The sequence below is a fragment of the Lampetra planeri genome, chromosome 31 (genome assembly GCF_965212315.1).
Source record: "Lampetra planeri chromosome 31, kcLamPlan1.2.h2, whole genome shotgun sequence".
Lineage (NCBI taxonomy): Eukaryota > Metazoa > Chordata > Hyperoartia > Petromyzontiformes > Petromyzontidae > Lampetra > Lampetra planeri.
Window position 1 is genome coordinate 9,116,517 of NC_136137.1, and position 18,624 is coordinate 9,135,140.

At 48.5% G+C, this 18,624-nt stretch overlaps 1 protein-coding gene across 3 annotated transcripts in view; it reads right to left on the reverse strand.

Moving 5' to 3' along the window:
* LOC144729189 (uncharacterized) overlaps window positions 1-18,624 on the reverse strand; it is a 133,080-nt gene that overhangs the window by 66,689 nt on the left and 47,767 nt on the right. For all 3 annotated transcript variants that reach the window (XM_078609227.1, XM_078609226.1, XM_078609228.1), the window contains exons 4-6: window positions 10,201-10,309; window positions 8,408-8,512; window positions 5,882-6,665 (exon numbers count right to left, since the gene is read on the reverse strand). In XM_078609227.1, the coding sequence (XP_078465353.1) occupies window positions 5,882-6,665; window positions 8,408-8,512; window positions 10,201-10,309 (998 nt within the window). The remainder of the gene's footprint in view (window positions 1-5,881; window positions 6,666-8,407; window positions 8,513-10,200; window positions 10,310-18,624) is intronic.

The following is an 18,624-nucleotide window of genomic DNA, read 5'->3' on the forward strand; positions in this document are numbered from 1 at the left end:
CCCGGCGCTCCGCTCGTTGTTGTGAGCGTCGCTCCTCCGCCCTCCGTTGTTGTTGGAGGGCGACTGCCTCCAACTGCCCAGTAGCGTCCTTCACGAGCCTCCTCCACTGAGGCCGATCTTGACACCGCTGGTACCAGTCATCGGCAAGTCCACTCAGCTCCACGTCCTCCTGTACCACATCACTCCATCTCTTCTCTAGCCCGTGCCGCGCCCGTTTAGCCCCCTCGATCCGGCCGAACAAAAGCTGTTTAGGCATGCGGTGGCTGGGCATGCGGGCTACATGACCCAGCCAACGCAGCCTTGCCTGCCGGAGGAGCTCACTGATGGGACTTTGCCCAGATCTTTCAAGGACTTGGGAGCTCCTCACACAATCCAGCCTGGTTAAACCCAGGATGGATCGTAGGCAGGACACACACACACGTGGACACACACACACGTGGACACACACACACACACGTGGACACACACACACACACACGTGGACACACACACGTGGACACACACACAACAACAACAACCGCCATTCGCCACTAAGTGGCGGTGACGTCACCACGACGCTTGTGCCAGGCCATGTGCACCTTGAGCCCACGTGAAGTGTCGAACGCCCGCTGGCAGGAGGTCACGGGGCAGACCCTGCAGGTGCCATGGGTCGACTGACCGAGATGACCGAGATGACTGGCTGATGCACCACCTGTGCCCCCTACTGTGCCAACTTGCTGTGCTTTAGCCACCCGGCGCTCCGCTCGTTGTTGTGAGCGTCGCTCTTCCGCCCTCCGTTGTTGTTGGAGGGCGACTGCCTCCAACTGCCCAGTAGCGTCCTTCACGAGCCTCCGCCACTGAGGCCGATCTTGACACCGCTGGTACCAGTCATCGGCAAGTCCACTCAGCTCCACGTCCTCCTGTACCACATCACTCCATCTCTTCTCTAGCCCGTGCCGCGCCCGTTTAGCCCCCTCGATCCGGCCGAACAAAAGCTGTTTAGGCATGCGGTGGCTGGGCATGCGGGCTACATGACCCAGCCAACGCAGCCTTGCCTGCCGGAGGAGCTCACTGATGGGACTTTGCCCAGATCTTTCAAGGACTTGTGAGCTCCTCACACAATCCAGCCTGGTTAAACCCAGGATGGATCGTAGGCAGGCCAGCCTAAATGTTTCCAACCGGCGAAGATGCTCCACTAGGGGGGTCCACGTTTCGCAAGCGTAGAGAAGGGAGGGAATGACCGTGGCCGAGAAGACCTGAAGCTTCGTGCGGAGCGACAGACCAGGTAGCTTCCACACAACCGATGAGAAGATATTGCCGCTCGACTGATTCGGAGTGAGACCTCTGCTGATAAACTGGAGCCGGTCATAAGCACACTGCCCAGGTATGGGAAACTCTCCACTCTCTCCACAACTGCCCCATCACCAATTGGGAGTTGTGAGGGTGGAGTGTCCGATGGTACAAAATACCCAGGCAGGTGCTTAGTTTTGGTGGGGCTGATGGTAAGGCCCCACCTCACACACACACAGCAACCTCCACATCCCGCGAAGGCGATTAACCGGGACTTGGGGGAAGAGTCGTCGTCGCACACAGCATTCGCTACGACGTTTGAGATGATTCACAATGCACGTTGAGGAGGTGGAGTGGTGGGTGGGTGTACCGGTTGGCGACCTGCACGATAAACGCAGCATCCAGAGTTGGATTCCCAGCCACAGCGAACATCAAGGGTGAGTGGTGTCTGAACCAATTCTGGGCCCTCATTCGCCAACTCGCACTGACCTGCATGATTCCGTATAGTTAAACAACTCCCCATTACTCGCATGATGTGGCAAGCCCTTCGTCTTGTCGGTAGGGTGACAAAAGGGTGTACAATAATGTTTGTATTACTAATAGACGAAGGTATGACCAATTTCAAAGCACATGACGCTATTTTTAAATCCTTTATATTAAGTTCGCTTGCTTGCTTACGACCGTGCAAATCTTTCGGTCGTTTTTTAACCCACTTCCCGTGATCCAATCGAGCTGACATTTTCCACACAGACTCGTTGTGCGTGACAATTAATGTTCGTGAAAATTTTTTTCCAAAATTTTACACTTTTTAGGACAAAAATATTATATTTAATTACCAATTGCTTAATGGTGCACTGCAATCATCTGACCCATAGGTGGCAGCCATCTCAAGCCAGAGGACGAGAGGACTCTAGCCGCCACGCATATAAAGGATTTATAGTGAAAAACTTTGTTTTTACGGGTTATGCTTGTTGAGGATTCATTGTTATATCAGTGCCCGTTGTGGAAGCTAGCGTGGAGAGGCAGGTGACAAAGAGAAAAATGCCCCCATTATAGTAAACGTGAGATTGTGATCTCACGCAGGAGATGTGTGTGTGTGTGCATGTCTAGGACTCAGGGTTAGTTGATGGCCTCCAACAGAATAGTTTTATAGCCGACTGAAGATTTTAATTTGAACCACATCAAAAGGGCGCAGTGCAGATGCCAAAAACTGTAAATGATTTTACACTTTACGGCATCCGAACGATAACCATGCAGGTCGTAAAAGCAGGAAGCAATCGTGTTGTGCCCTATGATTCATTTCCCACCCTCTTGCACACTCCACTCCCAATTCCATTATTCAGATATGATAAGAGATTTTTTTCCCCCCCACCCTTTGATTTGTATTTATTAAATCCATTCTGAACGGCGATTACTCAACGCGCAACTTGCACGATTTAATATTTGTGCTATGGGACTTGTAGTTGCATGCGTGGGTTGAAGCATTTAGCGTGAATTTAGTAACGGCTCGTAAATTCCACCGATATCAATCCTCAACACGAAATCCACGAAGATCCCAGCAGTGCGAGTGCTTTAAACGTGTTATGCCGATGCAGAAGAGCCACCCGCCCACTTTTAAGCCCAAAATAGTTCGGCAGTGAACTCCGGCTTCGGTTAAGCGGTCGATGCTTGGCAGCAAAGGTAGCCAGGCTTCATTAAGAAGGCATGGTGCGTCATGGTGCTGAGTAAAAGTCTGCTAAGGTTATGAATGGCTTTGTTCAGTCGAAATAACATGTATGATTACTAAACAAGATGCTCTTAATATACATTTTTAGAACTTAAAAAAGAAAATAAAACACCGAAACTATTTTTTATTTTAACAGGAATGCCCACTGAGCTCTATCGCTAGAAGCGACCTGACCACAAATGATAGCTCAACAAAGTGGCTTTACCGTGAGCATATTTCTAGCAGCCAAATATTCTAAAGGCATGTTTCTAAATGTCGAGGGAAAATCCGGAGGACCCGGAGAAAAATCCACACGACGACGGAGAGAGAGACACGCAAACTCCATATATACGGGCGTCAGGGTAGGGATCGAACCCACGACCTCCTGTATACCAGGCGAGGTAGTTAACGTCTCGCCACTGGTAAAAGCGCAATTCCCAGAAGGAACAACCTGCTCTTACACAAATCATCCTTTCGGCTCTCACTCGATAATTATAAGGTGATTTGGAAAAATAATGATGCTCGGTGCAATTTTTATAAACCGCCACTCAAGCACGAATAATCTTTAAAGCCCTAAGGACGCCGTTGATTGTCAAGACTGCAACCTGCAAAGGTTGTCACAAAGTACACTTGGGGCAAAATGGTACCACAATGAGGCTTGTGAGTGACAGGTCAGAACAGACCAAATCTCTGCTACCAAGGTGGTATTTCCACCCTTAACATCAATCAAATATTTAGTTTGCTATTTATCAATAAAATTTCGAATGCTTTATTTTAGTTGGTTCTTCGCATAAAAAAATAGAGTGTATATTATTAAAGTGTACAATGTTAATGTCTAATCTATAAAACACGTTTGTTAATATATATAATTACTTCGTAACTCTTATTTGAATGCGCCAAACCTCACTGAGGCGTCATGACGGTAGTGCGTATTCTGACACTTGCTCAAACATTCATAGTTTTTAGCCGTTAAGGTTGCACTCGGTATACACAAAGTGCTTGCCACAAATGAACCACAATACCTTGCTGATCTCGTCAAGGAGCAGAAACCATCATGCGAACTCCGGTCATCCTCGCAGTGGCTTTTGGCTAGCCTTCAATCAAAGATGGTCACTGCGTTTCAGATGCGCTTCTGCGGCTATCTGGAACGCTCCTCCTTCCCATATTAGGAAGACACCGAAGCTATGCACTTTTAAATCTAGATTGAAAACTCATTTGTTTATAACTGCTTTTTGTTTCGTTTGTTGTCCTTCCCCCACGCCTCCAATTAGCACGGTTGGCTACGTACGGTGCGAAAAAAGTTCAACATAAATACATACATCAGAGGCAACAGTGCCACCTTGTGGTGACCACGGTGAAGAGGCGTCAATTCTCATTCCTGCCTCATCCTCCCTGGCCCTCTCCGAGCCTCGCGTTCATCTTTTCACACTTTTTTAACACGGAGGAAATGGCCATGTAGGGACTCCCCCCCCACTCTGCCCTAACGTGCTCTCCCTTAACATGTGCCGATCACCACCTCCTTATCCACGTCATATCACGTCAAGATCCTTACGGTGCCCAGAAGGGAAAGAAGTTCCTCCTGGGAAGAAGGGGCCCATGGGCAGAGGTCGCAAACGGGTTTTGATTCCTTACCCGTACCCGGCCGCACCAGGGTCGCAAATGGGTACCCGTACCCGTACCCGGCCGGGTACAGGTACCCGTTCCCTACCCGTACCCTATCCGAAATGAGTGACAAACGGTTACTCACCAGTGACTCACGGCCTACCCGTACCCGGCCGCACCAGGGTCGCAAACGGGTACCCGTACCCAGCCGGGTACGGGTAGCCGGGTAGGGTACGGGTATCGGGTACCCGGTTGCGACCTCTGCCCATGGGTGATGAAGGGGACTGGCTACTTCACATCCAATGACCGTGACCCCACAGGGAGCACTTTTAACCCTTGGACTTGAGAGAGAGAAAAAAATAAATCTCCTGTCCCAGACTTGTGTGGGTGAAATCGAATCCACGATCCCATTTAAAGATGGGAGTAACAACATATAAATTTGACGTGGACTGCGGAGATGAAAAAGTTAAGACATTTCACCGTGAATAACAAAAGATTGAAATGACCATCTGTTTCCATCTAGAATGCAATTCAAGGGGCACTCAGCAAAGCTTTCGCTCTGTAAATACACGAGCATTGATAATACAGTAAGCAGCCAAGCTTTAAAGTGAAGCCTTTTAAAGTATTTTTAAATGTATTTTTAAAGTCTTTACTTTAAAAAATGTCCTGTAGTCATATTTGTTTTTGATAAGTAATCATTTGTTTACATTCAACAGGCCCAGCCAATATTCTTGTTTAATCACGTGGGAATGCGTTTTGATAACTTTTCTAGTGTGTCAAGCGGGAACATTTGTTTTATATCAAATTTCCAGATGCTTGCTGCATATTGCAAAGGAGTACACTGGCGCTGTCAATACATTCACGATATACTCACTGTGACGCACACATCTAAGAAGATTAAGTAAACACTTAAACATGTGTCAGCTAAAGCACTTTCCCTCCCAACAACAAGAATTAATTGTTATGACAAACTGTGCAAATCTTGACGAATAAATAGCCGAACGTGTTGAACGGATCGTGTTAATATTTCATGTAATTTAAGCGCTTGAATAACAATTTCACCAAAACCTTCCAGCGCATAACGTTTTAAGAACAAATAATACAATGATGACACAATGACCTTTGACCCAAAAAAAACAGGCAGCAGATGCTCATAGCGTTGTATTAAAAATAAATTAAAAATGTAAAATCTAAGGTTCATAATAATAACATAAACGTATTCATATAGTTGTGCATTCCAAGTAAGGAATTATCACAACATAATTTGCTCACAAAATATATTCCCACACGTGTATCCAGTCTCACCTGCACGTATTCTGTCTGGTGTTCCAGACTTGAGTCTCCATCTCGGCCTCGCACGTCTTGCTCAACTGCCTCCTGCTCTGGTTCCTGCCGAGCTGCGTGCTTCAAGCCTCCGAGAAGAGATGGGGAACCGTCGCAAGGAATCGGCTGGGGAACAAACGCCGCTCGTTCGCTTTTTAGGACACTCGTCGTCCCAAAGCTGGACTCGCTGAAGCTAAGCGGAATCTGTGACGTGCAGCTCACCGTGCTGTTCTCCTCCGTGGCCTCGTCCGTGACCGCGGTGCTGGGGTGCACGTAGTGAAACGTGGCCACTGGACAAACCGCAAGGTGGGGTTGACGCGTGTCGTGGGATTCGCTCGCAGCGTTGCTGGCAATCTGTTCATTTGCTGTGTGCTCCTCTGGGACCACCTGCTCAGCTGTGCCTGGTTCTACGATTTCCCTGTGGTCTACCACCTCTGGCTGGAACACACCTGGCAACTGCTTTACGCTAATCTCCGACTCCGCCAACCTGTGCCAGCCCAGCTCTGCACTTGGCACCTCCTGCACGCTTGGCGGCTGGCGCAGATTAGAGAGGTCTGCTTTTATTTGATCGGACTCCACGTTTATAATCCCTGGAAACCTGATTCTTGGTTCTGCTAACTGCTCTGGGACAGCCTGCTGTTCCAAGACATTTGTTGTCGCTTTCTGCTCAGCTTCCTTCTTTTTTTCTGGCTCCTTGTGCAGAGCCTCCCGAGCCAATGGACTTTTGGGCTTGGTTGCAGCAGACTTTTGCCTGCCAATGAGCAATCTACAAGATATAAACAAAAAGCAATTTCACTTGGAGGTCAAATGGCACTTCATCGGTGTTTTAAAACATACGTGCCATTTTATGGTTGTGTGGCATTCACGCGATTTTAAGGTCGTGAAAAACTTAAGAGTATTAAAAAAGTACCGATCACACCCCTGTTTAAAAAAAAAATAATGGTTTTAAAAATACTTCCAAGACAAAGACACGTACAAGGTAAAAGGTGCAGCCCTGCAATTGCTCACTCACACCACTGCTGGCGGAAGTGTCGCCACTAGAGCATGCTCTAGACTAAACTGCTCAACTATAAACTAGTTTTATTTTGCTAGGTAAGGCCCACTGAGCTATACAGCGCCTTTTCAGACGCGACCTGGCCACAAATGATAGCTTAACGAAGTGGCTTATCATGTTCAAATTGACAGCAGTAACCAAATACTCTAAACGCATGTTGATTATAAATGTGCAGGGGAAAACTGGAGGAACCGGAGAAAAATCTACACAACCACGGGGAAAAATCTGCAAACTCCAAATATACAGGCATCAGGCTCGGAATGGAACCGCCAACCTTCTGTATACCAGGCGAGGAAGTTAACATCTCCCAACCATGCTGGCCACACAACTGGGAAGACGTTGGAGTACCCACACTTTACTTCCCCGCACGTGACTTGCCAATCAACGAGCTATGTTGTACCCATCTACACAGCTGGGTCGACACAGGTCTGTGGGGAGTTAAGAAACGTGCCCCCATTGTTTCAACGCCAGGAGACGCACATCGAACTGGTGACCTCCGTGTTGCAAGTTCAGGTGCGCTAACCGTTACACACCCACGGGGGCATCATCCCCATCGTACCGCGTTAAACAAAACCACAGATCAAACGTGTTGGCAAACAGCATTTTGGTTACGAGAGAGAGGATAGCTCGGGTGCAGGAAAGACAGAGACTGTGCGCTCCGCTATCTCATGCGAGCCGTGCCTTGCGATCACCTCCCAGAGCACGCACACGCCACTTTGCCAAATGACGTCAGACAGGGACCGAGGCTTGGGAACGAACTCGTTGCCAGTTTATTCTGCACCCCCCCCCGCTACACCACCCTTGATTGAGCCCTCGCACTGGAAAGGTGCTGGCAAGAGCCCCGGCTTTTATTCAACCGCTTGATTAATATGTGCGCGTGCATCTCGCGGAGAGAGCGTGCCCCGTGGCTCCTGAGCAAACAGGCCCAGCTGGAGTTAATGCGTCTGGCAGCGGGCACTAAAGGCCCGGCGCAGAAGCCCCGAGCCCATTCAGGCGACCAACATAAGCCGCACTTTAAAAGCTTTTCACGGGACGAGTGATGGATGTTTTGTCAGGATTCCAATAAGCGCGGGAGATCTTTGCAAAACCCAGGATGCGAAAATGGGCACGTCTCGCTCACGGATGGGAGCTTTATTTGCGCAGAATCGCTAAGCACATTCGACTGTTGGCGTCTTACTTTGTAAGCATCTTAAATCATTTCTACTTAATATGACGTAAAACATTTGCTCAATTAACATGGCATTGAAAACCCCCAAAATTAACTTAAAGCGATGCTACATAACGCAGCCGTGATATCCAAGAGCATTGTGATATATCACACTTGATACGTAACCTTGAAAAAGCATTACAGGGACAGCAGGAAAAAAATCCAGGGGATTTACAGAGCCGCTCCACCGGCCCCAAGTTCCCACCCACGCTGAGTGGCAGGGTCGCCCCCCCCCCCCCCTTCTTACTTGACACGGCCGATGGTGTTCTTGAGCAAGTTGCCTGCAAACTCCTCCGAGATGCCCACCAGGCTCACGCCATCCACCTCCAGCACCTGGTCACCGACGTCAATCCTGGACAACAGAGAGGGCACCACGCTCGCAGGTCGGGAAAACCACTCGCGGGGTGCAGGACGACGCCCGGCCTGCAACACCGAACCTCCGACAGAGAACCGTCGATGAAGCGAGAGTTCATGAACCACCTGTACTGCCCCACCCATTACGGGGAAAAACAGCCAAAGCACATCGCCCTGGCGATCTGCCTAAGTTGTGGTCCCTCTGGATGAGGCCGCGGGTTGAGCGTTTCTCCTCGCAAGCTTTTACCAGGCATTGTCTGCGGTTGTCTTTGGGAGCTGGCAAGCCTGCGGGTGAAAGCTCAGGAGAAGAATTTCCCAACATAACGGAAGGAACAATCTCTAAACGCGCGATTCGGACCTGCGCACTTTCAAAAAAAGGGAAGCTCCGATCTAGGCCCAATGCCAGGGATGGCCGGTGACAGTCGCCGTCAATTATCCGGAGCTCCACGAACCCAGGTGATTCAACAGACCTCGGTTTCAGCCACCGCTGCAATATCCAACATCAAAAGGGTTACTTGGAATCCGCAAATCCCTTTATATTTCGGAAAATGCGTTGTTCTTTATTTTTTAAAAGAACGCGAGCTCGTGAAAATGAGGCAAGCGGAAGGATTTAGGGAGGGGGGGTCAAAAGGCAGCACCACCAGGGCCTTTAGCCCGGGGACCCCGAGTAATCCCGGGTTGAAGGCCGGGGAGCAGGCAAAGTAAAAACAGCAGTCGGGGGTTTTTGTGTGTGTGGCAAGCGTTTGATGATTACAATCGCAGCAAAAAAAACGAAACTGCCACAAAGACTTTTCACAAGCATGGCCGTGGTCTCAGCCAGATTTTGATGGGCGTGGACAGAGTGAAAAGGGGGGAAAGGAAGAATGTTATTTTGCAATGTACGGCGGCGGTGTAAGCACATGATTCAGTAACGTGTACCTTTTGAAAAGAGATAAGAAACAAACTGTGGATTCCCCACTGTGAACACTGGAGGTAACAATGCACATAGAGGTCACTTAATGTCAATTGTTTATCCTGAAAAGCCTCGGCGATTCTTCAAGGTTTTTCACTCGGGCCATACATCGGGTCGTTTGGGCCGGTTCCCTTTTCAGAAGTGTTTTGTGTGGTGGGAGAACACCAATGTTTCTGGAGAAAATCGACGCATCGAGACAGGTTTTATGAACCCACTTGCTGTGCTGCCACCTTGCAGCCCCCGGCTGGTGCGAGGGTTTCACAGATCTCTACGCGATCCACCAACACGTGTGTTCACCAACGTGCCCAGGTGGAAGTTGCGTTGCATTTTATTTTACCAGGGTAAGGCCCACTGTGCTGTATAGCTCTAGAAGTGACCTGGCCATCATCAAATGACAGCTCAACGAGTGGCTTATCAAGGGAAAATTATATCAGCCAAATACACCAACACGCGTGTTTCTAAACGAGGGAAGACCCAGAGGACCCGTAGAAAAAGCCACGCGACCACGGGGAGAACATGCAAACTCCGTATATACAGGCACGAGGGTTGAGATCGAACACACGACCTCCTGTATACCAGGCGAGGTAGTTCGGGTGAAGCAGACTTGATGAGCATCGCTTCTGCTTCACTCAAAAGAAACGCTCAAAGTGTTTGATATGTTTTTTCCGGTTGATATGCCCCACCTTTTAATAGTGCCTAAACCAAAATAAAAAAACACCTCCCCCCCCCCTCACCTGCCGTCCATCTTGGCAGCTCCTCCGTCCAGCAGAGCTGCCACGTGGATATTCTGCTCTTCGGGGTTGGGGCCTCTCCCCAAGATGCCGATTCCAAGACCTTTGGGGCCTGTGGGCGCACATGTAACATGACCGGTGGAAACCAGGCTCGGCTCTTCATGAGTGGTGTGTTCAAGACGGAATGTGGCCATAAAAATGTTATATCTTTCCCATGGGAATGCCTGTATGACTCAGGTTCTTCTAACTAAACATTATTCTTAGAGACTTGTTAAGACCATCTTCTTGGTTCTTTCGGTAAAGTGACGTAGAATGGAAATAATAAAAATAAAACATAATAAAATAATATAATAATTTGTTAAGACCACTCAAGATTTGCTGGTTAGATTGGTAAAAAAAAGACCCTAATCCAAGCGAATGAACAAATTCGATTTTTTTTTTTACACTGAACTCAGCCTTGCAGATTTTTCAATCACTCCGTTATACCTGAGCCACCTTTATCCAATACACGACTCCTCAACTCTGCCACTTGTTAGGTTACTCAACCTCGCCGCAACGTGACACTGTTATAACACGCCTCGGGTATGCCGCCTTAACAAACATCAACACTGAACGTTTCAGAATGTTCCCGAGCAGCGAACGTTACGCATGAAGGCTGTCAAAGTTAATATTCGTTTTAATAATACATTTTAAACACGCATTGGTCCAACGAGTATTATTCATAAATGACAACGCATAATTTGCCATGTCCACATGTGACCAATAAAACATCTTGCTGGATGCCGAACTCTGCCAGTTGAGGGCGCAAACCAGAAGCCGCAGTTTAAAGAGATGGGCCGTTTGCGTGTTTGTGTGTGTGCAGAGGGGAGCGGTAGTGTAGCGGTTATCGCGTTGCGCTATGAACCCGGCGACCCGAGTTCGATTCACGCTCACGGTCAGCACCAGTGACGATTATCTGAACCGGTCCTAGGCCTTCCCTAGGTCGACTCGGCCTCAAATCAGTACCTGGTGCAGTGTAAAACATCGCCACTAGGGAGGTAAAGGCGGCCGGGCGTGGTGCTGGCCCATCCACCCCCTCGTGTGCCGGCCCTCATAGGTGCTACTCGCTAACAGCACTTGCCCCAACAGTCTGTTCAGGCTATACGGGATCTTTGTTTGTTGTGTGCAGAGGAGGCTACGTGTTATCGGTGACCCAGTTCTGAGCCCACAGAGATAAGCAATCGGCGCCTGCTTCACCCGAAAGAAACTGCAAGTGCTCAAACTGTTTGGCCAATAACACACGAACTCTACACACGTGCGGGGCAGTTGCTGTGAATTTGGAACAAAATGCAAAGCAGAAGAATGTAATGCAAAGCACCGAGCTGGGGGTGTGTGTCAGCCGGCTGTGATTAAACCGGGTTCTCAGCTGTGGGTGTGAAATGATGGTCTCGCCCTGGTAACCACTGACTGCACACAAAAAAAATCCCCATCGTATTATTATTATATTTAATATTGGCTAAATTCCAGCTGTGGGATTTTAAAAAAGAAATCAGTTTTGCGTGTGATTTGGCATATTCCACGGACAACTTGTTTTTCTCGGAAACAATTGTGATAGCAATAACGGGGGGGGGGGGGTGGAGGGGTTATTCATTCTGCGAGAGTTCCAAATTTGATTCTTCAACTCACGACATGACACGAGTGCGAAATTGGAAGACATCTGGCAACAAGACAAAGACATATGCCGACAAAAAAACCAGCACACTGTGAACAAGTCTTGACAACTCTGTGGGCTGAGAAGGTTGCCAATTGGGAGTATCATGCAAACTTATGGCACACTTTGGAAAGACTGGTTATACCGATTGTTTAAACACCAAGTTGTTTTACAAATATTAAAAAATACACCGATGATGTATATCCAACGGGATGACATACGAGGCGACTGTGATGCCAGGACCACGCTCGTTCTCTCCTCTCGTCTCACGAGCCACACGGGTGCCCAGATGCCAACTGCCCATTGCTGCTTCCGCTAAAGCCACACGCCACCTGAACCACTATAGAGGAACGCACAGAGCAGTCGGCCAACTCTCCAGGGGTGCACACGCAAGAGCCTTTGAGAAGGATGGGGCGGACGCTGTTAGTGAGCACCCGCTAAGGCCGGCACCAGCGCTGGCATTCATACACAATATAAGATCATCATTTAAAGTTGAGTTGACCTAGGACTCCTACAGCACAGTCAGATACAACTTGCCACTGATTTATTCCGTGGCTGGGAATTAAACTAAGGTCACTGGGTTAGTAAAGCAGTGCTCTAACCATGTTGTATGTCCCCAGTGATGATGTTTACAAACTGCACCAGGTGTTCGATTAAGGTTGAGTTGACCTAAAGGAAGCCCAGGCCCGGTTCAGATCATTTGCGCTGACGGTAGTCGAGGTGGGGGAATTAGACTCGGGTCGTCACGATAGCCGCTACACTGTTACAGAGACAAAGGTCCCCCGCATAGCCTCGAACAAACTGTGGGGGCAAGTGCTGTTAGCGAGTGGCACCTATGAAGGCCGGCACGGCATACAAGGGGGTGGGTGGCCAGCACCAAGCCTGGCCACCTTTGTCTCCCAAGTGGTGATGTTTACACACCACACCAGGTACTGATTTGAGGCTGAGTCGACCTAGGGGAGGCCCCGTTCAGATAATTGCCACTGGCGCTGGCCGTGAGAGGTAATCAAATTCGGGTCGCCGGGTTCATAGCGCAGCGAGCTAACCGTTACACTACCGCTCCCCACGTACAAACACAATCAAACGACGACACGCCGCACTAACACGGGCTACGAGTGGCATTACCTCCCAACGGGAGAAATGAAGATGCCGAGTGACCTGCTGCTCCTCCACGCACAGTCACCGCTCTGTGTGCGCGCGCGCGCGCGGTCACTGCCCCCGCATCGCGTCACGCCGACGACGGTCGAGCACGCGCAGGGCAGCTCCGGCCGCGCACAGCGAGGGGGAGAGCCGAACGGTAATTGGCAGAGGTGGGACAAAGTCATTGTTATGCAAGTCCAAGTCGAGTCGCAAGTCATCAAATTCATGACTCGAGTCTGACTCGAGTCCAAGTCACATGACTCGAGTCCACATCTCATAGGTGGGACAAAGTCATTGTTATGCAAGTCCAAGTCGAGTCGCAAGTCATCAAATTCATGACTCGAGTCTGACTCGAGTCCAAGTCACATGACTCGAGTCCACATCTCATAGGTGGGACAAAGTCATTGTTATGCAAGTCCAAGTCGAGTCGCAAGTCATCAAATTCATGACTCGAGTCTGACTCGAGTCCAAGTCACATGACTCGAGTCCACATCTCATAGGTGGGACAAAGTCATTGTTATGCAAGTCCAAGTCGAGTCGCAAGTCATCAAATTCATGACTCGAGTCTGACTCGAGTCCAAGTCACATGACTCGAGTCCACATCTCATAGGTGGGACAAAGTCATTGTTATGCAAGTCCAAGTCGAGTCGCAAGTCATCAAATTCATGACTCGAGTCTGACTCGAGTCCAAGTCACATGACTCGAGTCCACATCTCATAGGTGGGACAAAGTCATTGTTATGCAAGTCCAAGTCGAGTCGCAAGTCATCAAATTCATGACTCGAGTCTGACTCGAGTCCAAGTCACATGACTCGAGTCCACATCTCATAGGTGGGACAAAGTCATTGTTATGCAAGTCCAAGTCGAGTCGCAAGTCATCAAATTCATGACTCGAGTCTGACTCGAGTCCAAGTCACATGACTCGAGTCCACACCTCTGGTAATTGGCACTTAATGACGCGCGGTGAACACCGACAAGCAAGCTGGCGAGCGGGCGAGCGTCATCCGCCGCTAAAGCTGCCGCGCGCTGTGTTAGGGTGACGGCAACGAGAGGCGGTGTGGCTTTCTCCTGGATGCGCAATAACCCCCCGAGTCTCGTATTTACGAGAACGACTGCGCGTGCCAGCACCGCGTTGACTCGAGGCGCGGAAAATCGAGGTCAAAATACTTCAAGGAACGTACAGCGCCGTAGCAATTAAGTGTGCGCGTCACGTCATGGCCTGCGTGTGTCAGAACTGGCAGTGAATGTCACGTTCGTAGTGTGCCATGCTCAGAACCCGGCCACCCGAGTTCAATTCCCGCTCACAGCCAAGGCCAGTGACGAGTATCTGAACCGGTCATGGGGTTCTCTTAGGTCGACTCAGCCTCAAACTACTCCTATTTAAACTATTTTGTATTTTACCAGGTAAGGCCCACTGATCTATACAGCTCTTTTTCAGAAGCGACCTGGTCACAAATGATAGCTCAACAAAGTGGCTTATCACGCGGAAATGGAAAGGAGCCAAATACTCGAAACGCGTGTTTCTAAATGTGGAGAGAAAAAGCGGTGGACCCGGAGAAAAATCCACGCGACCACAGGGAGAACATGCAAACTCAAAATATACAGCAGGCGTCAGGGCGTGGTGCTGGCCACCCACCCCCTCGTGTACCGTGCCAGTCTTTATAGGTGCTCAACAGCACTTGCCCCAAAAGTCTGTTTAGGCCATACAAGGTTTTTGTCTATAAACATCACGTAGCAATGATTAATTACAGCTCTTTGGTTAGTAAATATTAGATGTAACCCAAAAGATAAACAGCTGTTATCTTTTAGATAGGTACCTTGGCTGTGTTTTCTGGGTTGTTATTAATGAGGCTTTAACTTTTTGGGAAATGCACCATTATTAAGGCACCTTAGAGATGTCATCCTGACTTTACTGCCATACATTTGTATACATTAATGCAGTGCATTAGAGCGCACCATGCTGGAACAATTGATGGAGACTTCAAAACTGTATTTTGTCATGAAGTGCATACATAACGGCCCAAATATACACAGAGCGTAGATACGCATCAAAAACACAGAGAGTAAGTCGGGAATTGAACCCAGCGGCCCGTATTAACGCTGTTCCACTCTGTCTAACGGGGGAGGGTCACTATAACTCCAATGTAAATTACATTTTTGCATAAAGTTGTGTTTTTGTTCGAGACTTAACCTATAGAAAACAATACAAATTGACCAATGGGTGGCCTGAAACTTGGCGATAAAAACCAGCGTGATATGGTTGAACCTTTTCAGCAAAGGCAATGAAATCGATGGAAAGTGGTGCAGAATCCATGCACGTGCAAGAGAGAAGAATTTCCGTACGCAACGCAACACCACGACACCAGACGGGGGCCGATCGTCAGCAGCCACAGAGGCTGCCCCTCTGATGACACCCAAACAGAGTCAACCTCAACCGCCCATCGTTCCGGTACGGAGGGGGTTGGGGGTGGGGGGGCGGAGGACGTTGCTTCCATCCCAGTGCCCCCCCCCCACGCAAACAGAGTGGCCATGCCACCACACGTCCGCTTTGGTGCGCTTACCGAACGCTCACGTACGTCGCCATGCAGAAACCCTGCTCGCGAGGGCAGGGGGGGGGGGAGTCATGTTCCAAATAAATAAAAGTAGCTAAAATTACCCTGAACGCCAAAACCCCCAGACAGAAGAAATGTAAGGTGAGATTAAATAGTAGCTCCTTGGTTCCTGAGTTGATGGACGAGCAGTCATATTTTGCCGTACGCGAGGAGAGAGATGAAGAGATGACGACCGCCGACGATTACATGATTACGCCCAAACCTGGAGTGTTCTCTGCAACCGAGAGAGAGAGCGCCGGTCAATTCAAGCGTCGGGCGAATGGTCCGTTTACCCGCCAGACGAGGAAGCCAATTTTTAAACAAGCGTTTCATTGCACCACTCGTGCACAAAGCCACTGGTAAAAGAGCTGTCAGAGAAATATGCCATGAGCAAGACGGATCTGTGCTGCTCGGTTCCTGCTGCAAATCCAACAAAGAACTGTGGTGGAAGAAAGATTCTCCAGAAGATGAACTTGTCTGCACTCTTGTTGAGGTGAAGAATTCAAGATGTAAATCTGTCACTTAAAACAAACACCTATTGTGACGGTTTAAGATTTTGGCTACGTTTTGGTTTTGTCACCCCCAGTGATTGAGGGCAAATGTCAATCGTTATTTTCATAGAGCTCCCGCCCTTTTTCGCGCTGCACATATAACACATTTATTTTCTCTTTCAAGGTTCCGCTGTTTACATTAGCAAGCAGGCGTACACCTTGGCTGTTTTCCTTTTGCCTCGAGAGGAATTCCCTGTCTCTGGTCATGCACGGAAAGGTGCAAGCCATTCTACACCTGCCTAAAAAGAAAACACACCAACTAAAAGCTGCCTTTATTAATATTGACCACATTTCAGCCCATTTCCCACCCCACAATTTTATCCCGATTGCGCCATCAGGATTGTGCCACGAGACGTTAAAGAACAGGCCCACGGAAGCTGATATCACAGAACTACCTCTGAAGTCACTTCAAGTTACGTTCATTCCATGCCGCTCAAACTGACATTTCTAATTATCAGCGCTAGGAATTCAGGCAAATTAAGTTACAGAACCAAATTTCACACGATGTATTTTTACACGCTTTTATTTAACTCGCTTCGTCTGTGGTATCCTCAAAAAAGAAATATTGTAACTCAATTTTACACACTTCCCAATGTGCTATCGACTGCAAACTTGGTATAGCTATGTCATACTGATGACAACACTATATTCTGTCATAAAAAAAATCCAAAACATATTTTTTTAAACATTTTACACGCTTTTAATTAACTTACTGTGTGTGTTGTCATATCCAAAAATCTTGTAACTCAATTTCAACCGTATTCCCAATGTCGTATCGACTGCAAACTTCGTATAGGTATGTCATACTGATGACAATACTATATTCTATCATTAAAAATAAAAATAAAATATTTGTAAACAATCTTTTTAACGGCTCTAATTGTCCACACTCAACTCACGTTGCCTGTAAATCACCACGTGGTACCTTACGTCACGGCAAACCTCGGGGAGCCACGCCGAGGGGCGGGGGATGTGGAAGGAGGGGAGGGGCGATGGGGGAAGGGGGCAGGGGGAGGGGCAGCTCGGACAGTACATTTCATTAAAGCGTGTTTTATAAACAAAGTATTTTTAAATATTTTATTGTGTCGACAGTCATTGGTAACTGGGCCTGAGACCGTGAACTCACAGCGCTTCAGGAACCCAATTTAACCCCAGGTGGTTGCCTGGGTTTTAACCCAGGGGTCTTGATGCCACCAGCTCAGTGCTTTGACCCGTGAGCCCGGCGGCCACCGCCACCAGCTTCAAGTCAGATGTCACCCAGAAGACGAAGGTTTACGAAGGTTGGGGCTTCACGCCGCTTGTATAGTGTTGCCAGATTTTTTGCAGAGATGGAATGTTGGCTGGATTATCAAAGCGCATGATTCCTGCACCGCATTCACGAATGCATTGCAATTGTGTGGTGCTGGCCCTGGAAAACCATTCTAGGAATACAGAGCCTCCTACTGAAACCTCAACATTTTCTAACATGTGGAGGAAGTCTGTCTTTCCAAAGGCACCGTTGGTAGGCGCACGCAGAGGTGGAGGCAAACAGACCCTGTTTAATATGTTCTGGCAAGCGATGTGTGGGTGGTGATGAATACAAAATCAAGCCGAATGAATCACTCAGAGAAGTAACATCAGTCTTACTGAAGAGTGCCTCTCCGCACAGCACCACTGATAAGGGATAGATCACGTTGCTTGCTGCTAGTGGTGACCGTGATTATGCAAGTACAGTGCCAGTAAAAGCAGATGATGTTTCTTAATTATTCAAAAGACTTCATAAGCAAGTGCAAATAAACAAAAGCAGGTTTACTTCAGTCACTTAATGTGCTTTTTGCGTTGCTCTAATGAATGCAGATACATAGACTGGTTGAGTAAGATGCAATGATAATGTTTAAAGCACATACCAATTTAAACCTGCATGAAAATCGGACGTAAACTCATATTTAGGTTAGTGTTGCAGGCCGTTTCTGAGGAGGGGCTGGTCACCCCGTGGTGCCCTTATAAAACTCAACGTTTAACCTACTCACGCCGGCTTGTGCCCGCCCTCACAGTCGGGCATATTTGCGGAATACTGTACACCACGCCGCCGTTAACCCTGGCCATTGACCGAGCAACCCAACGTTCCTACCAGCTCCCTCCGCAGGAATGTGTTTCACAAGTGACCTGGTCACAACCAATAGCTCAACAAAGTGGCTTATCGTGTGGAAACTTATAGCAGCCAAAAACACATCAACGCATGTTGATTGTAAATGTGGAGGGAAAAACTGGAGGACCGGCAAAAAAAATCGACACGACCACGAGGAGAGAGACATGCAAACTCAAAATATGCAGCAGGCGTCAGGGTCGGGATCAAACACACGCCCTCCTGTATACCAGATCGTTAACATGTCGCCACAGAGTTGATCACGGTGCACCCCAGACACTGCGTTTCGACATCGCGCTGGAAAACATCTCCACTTTGGCTGACAAAGTGC